At 35.9% G+C, this 9,697-nt stretch overlaps 1 protein-coding gene across 1 annotated transcript; it reads right to left on the bottom strand.

Annotated features, from left to right (window-relative positions):
* Positions 1–738: 738 nt before the first annotated feature.
* On the bottom strand, positions 739–1,970 carry LOC116212389 (histone H2AX). The gene is made up of 2 exons (XM_031546976.1): positions 1,670–1,970; positions 739–1,240 (listed from the first exon to the last, which is right to left on the bottom strand). The coding sequence occupies exons 1-2, from the start codon at positions 1,865–1,867 to the stop codon at positions 1,019–1,021; spliced, it is 420 nt and encodes a 139-aa protein (XP_031402836.1). The 5' UTR covers positions 1,868–1,970; the 3' UTR covers positions 739–1,018.
* Positions 1,971–9,697: the final 7,727 nt, after the last annotated feature.

Raw genomic sequence — 9,697 nt, forward strand, 5'->3', positions numbered from 1 at the left:
TTCCATAGTGTCCACTGCCATTTTCATCTTGCACTTAGATGTCCTAACGGATGGGTTAGACGCCCACAATCGTGGGATATGGGGCATACTATTGGAGTTTTACCGGAATTTAAGGTTTCTATGGAGAAGGAGAGAGTAGACTGTCGTGACGGCAGACGAGATGCGGCGCCACTGAACAGTGCAGTGATGGAGAGAGAGAAAATGAGCAGTGCAATGACGGAGAGGAGAGATGAGAGCTGAGGCATATTTCTGAAAATGAAAAAATTATGCAACTACAATTCAATGAATTTTAAAAAGTTTGTTGTTAAGTTAAATTAAGACCTAACTCTGAAACCAAACAGGTTATTAATCATTTGATTGCACATATGAACCGTTACATTTTCCATTTAATTGCCTGCGTAATTGGTCAGTAATAGTTACCAGGAGGAAGTAAATGACATCGATTCCTAACATGTTATTTTCATCCAATGCAAAACCAGACCACACAATTGGATCCCTAATCCTAACATGTTATTTTCATCCAAATCAAAAGCGGACCATACAACAGCAAACTCTCAAATGATCGGAATACATTCGGTTCCACACAATGGGATTCCTAATCCTAACATGTTATTTTCATCCAAATCAAAACCGGACCATACAATAGGAAACCCCATAATATACTCCGAATGAATTCAGACAAGAACACATATTATCGCTTTTTCATTTGATCATGTCTGCAAGACCAAGACCGACTACTCAAATCAATCCACGTCCTCACCCTGTTTCACTTCCATAATCCCAACAATTTCTTAACGACACAAAGGCCAAGAACACAATATAGAACATGACATAGTACTCTGAATGGAAGGAGGGAGACAGTTTTAAAAAAGCTGTTTCATTGACATTCCTCATTATCCAATCAAAAAATTTCCCAGACTTCAACAACACGAGGGCGGCCATTTGATCCAAAACAAGCTAGCCAGTTACATATATGTCGAGTTCGGTACACAAGAAAAAATGTCCGTCATCGAGAGTATTAGAACTCCTGAGACGCGGACCCGATGTCCCCCTTGCCCTTCCCAGACTTATGGGGCAGCAGGTTCTGGTGGATGTTGGGCAAAACACCCCCACTGGCTATGGTCACAGTGCCCAGGAGCTTGCTCAGCTCCTCATCGTTCCGCACTGCCAGCTGTATGTGCCTCGGCACAATCCGGTTCTTCTTGTTGTCCCTTGCTGCGTTCCCAGCAAGCTCAAGAACCTGTAGATATATCGATCAACGATCAGATGCAATTTCCCACACCAAGAACTGCGACCCAAATTAATCAATCAATCCCTTCCTCCATGCAACTGATATCAAGAAATCTTGAATTAAATTAATTAATCAGTTATTTGATTTTAGGGAAAAAATGTTTTTGCCTCAGTTTGCTTGAAACCCATTCCGCATCGTCGAGAAGCTTCCAGAAACGAAGATCAAGCAGACATTTTTGCAAGACATAATCTTCAATCAAACACCAGAAAGCTCCGATTCACTTTTACCAATCAAAAAGACGAACACAGTGATCGCGATCGAATGTTTAGGATGACATGCAACGGTTGATTCAGCGGTTTAATTGCTCTCACTGAGCATGCAAAGATATCAAATCTGCAGATTAAGCCGAACCGAATCAGACGAAAAGCTGCAAATTACCTCAGCGGCGAGGTACTCCAGGACCGCAGAGAGGTAGACAGGAGCGCCGGCACCGACGCGCTCGGCGTACTTCCCGGCCTTGAGGAACCGGGCGATACGGCCGACAGGGAACTGGAGGCCGGCTTTCTGAGATCGAGAGACAGATTTGGTCGACTTGGGCTTGCCTCTGCCGCCCTTGCCGGCGCCCGATGAGCTCATTCTGCCGGTGGCTTGTGGGTTCAGTGGATTTGATCGGACTGTCGGAGGAAAGGGACTTTATAGATTGGCGGCACTTTCCCGGTGGGAGGGTTTAGGAGGTGGGAAGGAGGAGGGTATTTATAGGGGGAGAGAATTGTGGGTGGGTGGACTATTTGGTGGAGTTTGATTGGTGAGACGGAGAGCCCACGGATCGCCAGCGTGGCAATTAACTCCCCTCCACCTGTACCGATGAAAATTAAAATATTACATTTTATTATATCGATGAAAATAAAAAAAAATTACATTTTGTTACTTATTAACTACGACATACGAGAGAGTGACTTGCGCTATGCCTCTTAAAACTTATGACAATAGTGCTTTTATTTTTTCATGCAATATATAATTGATTTCGTGTAGACTATAGACTCGAACCCGCACTACCATATTTTGCGTAAAATTCATTGCTATTTTTATATGAAAATTACAGAATTTAGTTTTGAATAGGAAATAATAATAATAATAATAAATAAATAAATAAATAAATAAAAATAAAATATAAAATATAAAATATAAAAATAAAAAAGAAAGTGGGATGGAGATGGGAGTTGAGTGGCTTGAGTCTTTAGAGGGTAGAAGAGAGAGAATATTGAGAAAAGTGATTTATTATTGTTAATACACCAATAAAATGTTGAAACATAGATTCTATATTTATTATTGTGTAAAAGATGTAAAATACACCAATAAATCACACCAATGCATGGGCTAAATATTTAAATTTTAGGAGAGATTTATTATTGTGTAAAAAATGAAATATTAAAAAAATCAAAATATCTTCTATAATTTCAAAGTTAAGAATTTAAAATATTTAAATTACAATAGATTTATTCATTAGATTTCACTAATTTATTTATAAAATATATAAATTAATGCTAAAACATATAATTTAATGCTTATTAAGTGAATAAAGTAGTTCTTTTTTATGTATATAAAATATTTAATAGGGCTAATTCACCCGTCTGAGTCGATCTCCATCGCCGCTAGGAAGAAGCCGATCCCCTGGAGCTAAACTTGGGTGTTCCCCACACTCATCCCAGGAGAGCCGCACAGGGAGGCCGGCCAAGCAACCCCCGCATGGTTCTGACCAGGGGGCTCATCAGGGCTTATCTGCAGGCAGCGAACGCATTGTCAACTGTGGAGGAGATTCAACTCATGATCGATTAGCGTACCTTCCTATGCGTCGAGACAACCACGGAGATCTCGCAGCTTTCTCTTTCGGTCTCAAGCTGGACCATGATAACAACCGGAAAGCTGAATTATTCGGTCATGTTTCATCCGACCAGATTTTTCCCCCCAAAGAGGACGCTCCTTCAACAGAGCTTGGAGGATTACTCGGAAATGGTATATCTCTTTGAGTTCGCGGACAACTTGATCCATCTACACTTGTTTCACATGAGTACTCTCGTTTGAAACTGCATGGGTCTAACAAACCCCAACTTCCAGAGGGCGGTTAGAAACCTTGTTCGAGCACATCAACCCAACATCCTCGTACTCAAAAAAATGAGGATTGAAGGGGAACGAGCTGAAACTATAGCTTGAGCCTTGTCGTGTGACTCCTTCTTTTGCACTCGTATGGTGTGGTTTTTCGGAGGCATATGGCTCCTTTGGTGCGTCGAAGTCAACTTGCGCATCCTCGCCTCCACCGAGTAAACGATTCACGCCTTGGTAGAGGTTCTTCCCTCCCGACTTACTTAGTTACTTAACGCCATGTTTGCAAGCCGTAATACTACTAACCGTCACAATCTTTGGAATAACCTTTATACGATGTTTAATGCTCACCACCTCCCTTGGGCCATTATGGGGGATTTCAATGAGGTTTTAGATCCTAGTGAAAAATTTGGGGATGGGCAGTGTCTCTAAATTCCGTGAGTAGGTTACGGGAACCTATCAACAAGTGTAATCTCATAGACTTAGGCTTCTTGGGTCCTAGGTTTACGTGGTCCAATCTTCGTAAGGGGGGGGGGGGGGGGGGGGGGGGGGTGGGGGTCTCAGGTCTCATTCATGAAAAGCTTGATAGGGTCCTAGCAAACTCGAGCTGGTTATAATCTTCCCTAACGTCTCGATTTCTCCTCTCCCTCATGTTCACTCTGACCAATGCCCGATCCTTATTAGGCTTCTCCCTAATCTGAATAATGATCTTCCTTGCCGTTTCCGTTTTGAAACCATTTGGCTTTCCCATCATGACTTTTCCTCTCTCGTCGATGCTGCTTGGAGTGATGCTGCTGACACCTTTTACCTGCGGTGGGCATCTTCCAAGACAGTGTTAATGTTTGGAACAAAACAGTCTCTTCCACAGGAAAAATCGCATCCTTAACCATGTTAAGGGTGTCCAACATGCTTTATCTGCTAACCCCGACTCCCTCGTCCTCACTCTCGATCGTCAGGCCCAATCGCTGCCGCCTGCGGCCCCCACCCCCCCGCGTGCAGTAGATTCGCTGTTCAATTCTATGCATCTAGGGTTTCAGTTCCTCTTCGTATCTGCTATTCTGCTGTTTTTGTTCCGATTCGTTCTTGCTAACTGCAAATTCTTTGAGTTCTCTGCATTGAGCTGTGGGAGACCAACTGACTAGGTCTGACACATATCGTACTGGGAAAAGAGGCAACCGAGTTCTGCAGGAGCGAACTGTTTGTTCTCCCCCCGCCTGGAGGGTATATGGGGAGCAACGACCCAAGAGAAAACAACATAACCCATACTCACCAAGTGTCAGCCCTCTTACAAGATCTATACGGATTGCTTGACTCTTAACTGTGCGTCCCTGTTGGCCATCGTGTTTATACACGTATACAAGATACGCCCCGGCAGCAATGTCAACAGTGTGGAGATGGTTCTCCCGTTCATGAGCTGCGTGACCCTTGCTCTGACCTTTTACATGTCTCTACTCATCCAGTTTGGGCACATGGGCTTCTTCCCCACCCTGTATTCAGTGTTTTCATGTTCTTCCTATGGATTGCCTTGAATATCGGTGGCGGAGTATTCTACTGGATTGCATAATCGCCGGAAAATGAGAAAAAAAGAAAAAAAAATTCCATAATACCTTAAGTTGGAGGAAGAATTGCGAATTATGAAATCTAGAGCGGACCATATCACGAATGGGGATCGAAACACCAATTTTTTTTTATAACGAGTTTTAATAAATTTCTCCCTTGGAAAGATAAACTTTTCATTTGTTCATTTGTGATCATATTATATCTTTCTATTTTCTCATCATAAATTTTAGTCATTGATCTTATTGTAATTGTGGTATATTTTACAACTATATAATACTTTTACGACTATATAACACGTCCTAAATATTATCATAATTTTCTCTTATTAAAGATATTGAATAATTTTTTCTAATAGTTTAATATCCCAACAAAAATCGATGGAGCAAAAACCTAATGAAATGGAAAAATGACTTTTCATCTATGAAAAGTAAAACGTGGATAAGAGAATAAAAGAGATATTAGCTTTTTTGTATCATATGACATAAAAGAAGTCCAAATTTTGCTAAGAATTAAGAGTTCTTGATTTTAATTATATTATTACTATATATTGAGAGAATGTGTTATATCGATTGAAAAAACTGTAGTTCCGTGGCACAGGGCGGCACTTTTTCCCTAGTATACATAAAGACCAAAGCATGAAGCTATAGTTTCATTCTACCTGCCAGCTATCTATGTATTCAGACCAAAACAGCTATTCTATCGATCTGTTTGTTCCTTCTTATTAGTTACATTCTTCTCCATCTCCAATTCTCTCAATCGCTCTGCTTTGTCTCCATCTTTGTCTCCTTTGCAACGTTAAAAATACTTTTCAAAATTTTCAACACTTTGCATTTTTAAGATAACAACATGACTATTAGTAATGATAATTAAAAAAGTCAATAATTTAATATAAAAAAATTTATGAGAAATTTTTTATAAAAAAGGTGGTTCTCACATGTACTACCATGAGCAGAGGAGAGGGTAGCGGGAAGAGAGAGAAGGATGGATAGTGGGTTTGGGCAGTCATGTGTTGATTAAGTACCATAATAACCTTAATTTAGTGGACCATAAAAGTTGAAGTATATGTGAGAAGGGTATCTTAGGGACTTGAAAGTGAGAAGAAAGGAGAATTTTTAGTTTTATATAATAATATAGATAATAACCTTAATACAGCGGACCACAAAAATTGAAGTATATGTGAAAATGGTATTTTAGGGACTTGAAAGTGAGAAGAGAGGAGAATCTTTGACTTTTTATAATAGTATAGATATATATTAGTATACTCACATGTGCATTGCACGGATTAATTTCATATTATATAGTTCAAAATATGTTTGCTAATCTATATTATTGAAATAGAATAAGCCTACATAGATCTAAAATACATTAATCATATCTATTTTAGTGAAAATAGTGGCAAAATTAAGTAATAGTTATGTTTTTTTTCTATCACTTTCTAAGATTAGATTGACATGGAATGCCAAGAGAATAATCTATACTTTTTTTTCCCCTTCAAAACGGGCTGTGGAGAAAATAGCTGTAGAGAAAGGCAATAGGCATTATATCTAAGTAGGAATCACATACACTTAAATAAATGAATTTACTTACATTACCTATCTTATTTGAATTTTTACCTGTATTTCTGTATTTTTCAAGAATGTAAAACCTTTTTTATAATAAAATAGTTATTCTCAAGATAAATGTCGTTCTCATCCATTTCTCTTAGCTAACATCTCCATTTCTTATGCCGTGACATGTAAACTAAGCTGTACAAATAGAATTGTCATTTTGATTATGCGATGTCAAATATGTAGAATAATATATTGTTCCATAGATACGACTTAAGAACCTTTTATCCATTAAAGAAATCAGAATCATTGGAAAAAGGAATAGAGAAAGATGAAATATTAAGTACCTTGAGTTGATTTTTTTTGTAATCTTTGTTATTCTTCAACTCGTAAAATAGAACTGAATTACAAAGAGAGAAAAAAGGGAAATCAATGGTAGAATATGTAAATAAAATTCGCTACCTATAGTCCAAAAAAACAAAAAGAGAATAAAAAGAAGAGAAGACGACACTGCTAAGGGCAGAAAGATCATAATAAAATTATTAACCCGTGTTCAATCGAAGAAGAAAGCGCAACTGTTTCTTCAAGTCTTAAATAGCAATGGGTAATTTAAATACTATTTACTAAACCATGAGAAGAATCTAGATAGTATATAATTAATAATGAAATGTTGACAAATTTCATTTAACAATGCCAACTTTTAATTTTCCAAGAATTTGTGTTATAAATTGCAAATTTATTGTTAACGTTCAAATTTTGTGGTGATTTTGGTGAAAGCCTTATTAGGTATATATATTCATGAGAGCTCGACTTAATATATATGGGGACACGTTACTTAATTAAATAGCTACAAATAATTTCTCTAAGTCATAATTAATTAGCTTTTAGTATTCATTGGTCGATGATCGATCTACTCATTCAAAAGCACAGGCAAGTACTCTTTATCCGAAATATAATTTCAATTAAAAGTTGCTAAATTCTTCTCATTGGTGCGCCTAGAGATCCTACTAACTTAAAATCTCACTCACATCTATTGATTAGCCATTGAATATTGTATAATAATTATAACTCATACCATTTGTGAGTGAGATTTTGAATTAAGATGAATTTTAGGTTTATTATTTGGAAAATATAGCAACACACATTTCATTTTTAAACCATCGATGCAACGCTGATAATCAGGGCATACACGAATCTTTGCTTCATAAGAATCCATATCTAAATTAATGTATTGAAAATTATATGTGCAACAATGCTTTTCTTAGATGATATTCTGCATGCATTAGTTTTGGAAGCTACACCATTGAATATATAGACATTAATTGGTTTATTGATTTTCCAAATTACCACTTTTATCTTTTGGGTAAATGAATTATCACTTATTTAGGTCATTCTCAAAATCAAACTTTGGATTACATCTTTTAATTGAAGTGTTGAGTGGAATCATATTACTTAGTAAGAAATTTGGTAAGTTTGGGTAGTTGTAAGATTCAATTTTAAATTAGATTTTTATTAAGTATTTATACACTACACTTGGTTAGAAGTACACATTCCACGAGATAGGCTCTAATATCTCTACGTATTAAGCTTTGATCTTTCATGTGCTCAAGGACAGTTGGGCTCTGGTTAAATTAGATATTAAGGAATATAATTTTTTTCTAATTAATTTCTTGATATTAAGAAAATAGATTTTAAATTGCCATTAACTTATTTATTGAAAAATAAAGAAGTTAGATTTGAAGGAATATAATTTTTCTCTTTAATTAATTTCTTTGATATTTCATGTGCTCAATGACAGTTGGACTCCGATTAAATTAGATTTCAAGGAATATAATTTTTCTATAATTAATTTCTTCATAATAAAAAATAGATTTAAATCATACCGAAAAATAGATTTTAAATTTTCATTTAATTTATTCATAAATATTAATAATTATTGTTTAGTCTAAATTATTTAGTGCAACGCATGGAATTAGATTGCAATTATTTAAAATTATTTTAAAAATATTTTGTTCTCCTAGATTGACATTAGTTCATCATTTTCATTATTTATTGTGATCATTTATTAGCATTTACTTATCTTAAAAATGTTTTATTCTCTTAGGTAAACATTAATTCATGTTTTTTCATTATTTATTGTGATCATTTAATAGCATTTACTCACTTCAAGTGAGTTTTACTATATAAATAGATTGATAGATGAACGTAATTACAAACTAATAAATAGGAATAGAATTGTAAAATAAGTAACATGTTCTAGTCAAATTATGAAATGCTTGAAATTAACTTGTCCTTTGAACTTGACTCCACTAGTCTACTGGTTGCACGAGTTGCTACAGGGAGACTGATTGTTGAGATTGTTCATACTTATCGTGAATGAAACTCATGTGCTGAGTGGCATGCGAAGATAGCGATTGATGCGCTTTTGGGTTTGCACTTGCTACACCATCCACCAACTCAACTTGGGTACCTTCTGTTTGGTGACATCGTTGGGCTTCCATACATCGTCTTTGTGTTTCTTGGTTTTATTTTTAATTTTCTTTTGATGCAATCAGGCCTAGCTAGTCAAAATTACAGAAAAAAAATCTATATAATAAATAGGGATAGAATAGTAAAATAAGTAATATGCTATGGTCAAATTATGAAATGTTTAAAATTATTTTAATGTAAATATCTATAAAATTAATTCATAAAAATACAATTACATCATTTTCAATAAGTATACAATTAGTTATAAACATGTTAACTCTACATTGCAAATGGAATTATAGTGATATACTCAATTAACTAATATAAAAATATCTTGCATTGATAATTTTCAATATGACAAGCAAACGTAATACAAATTATTCTTATGTCGATTTGTATATATAAAGTTGATGTAGATCAAGAGTAAAGGGTGCAATATCGTCTTTAAGGAATGGGCTCCTAATTTGCTTGATGAAGATACCTCCTCAAACTCCATACTCGGATAATCTGGACTATTTGTAAAAATTTTCTAACCATTAGTGGTTACCTGAAAAGAAGTTCAAAATTGAATTCAAGTAATTGTCCCATCAAATTAGTTATTTGGCCTTTTAGTAGTTTTTGTGGGCTCTCTTTCTAACTGGGCCTTTAGGTCGTATAGCTCGCGAGCCCATCACTTGCCTCCCTAACGTCTTTTTCCGTAAGGTGGGAAAAGATGTATTGATTATACGCATGTTGGCCACGTATTTCTTACATTTTGGCGATTGTCTCATGGGAATGATCAATGTCTCTA

Source organism: Punica granatum, chromosome 6, assembly GCF_007655135.1.
Source record: "Punica granatum isolate Tunisia-2019 chromosome 6, ASM765513v2, whole genome shotgun sequence".
Classification (NCBI taxonomy): domain Eukaryota; kingdom Viridiplantae; phylum Streptophyta; class Magnoliopsida; order Myrtales; family Lythraceae; genus Punica; species Punica granatum.

Coding starts and splice junctions, on each gene's coding strand:
- LOC116212389 (XM_031546976.1), bottom strand. CDS start 1,867: ATGAGCTCATCGGGCGCCGGCAAGGGCGGCAGAGGCAAGCCCAAGTCG. Junction 1,241..1,669: donor TGGAGTACCTCGCCGCTGAG/GTAATTTGCAGC, acceptor ATATATCTACAG/GTTCTTGAGCTTGCTGGGAA.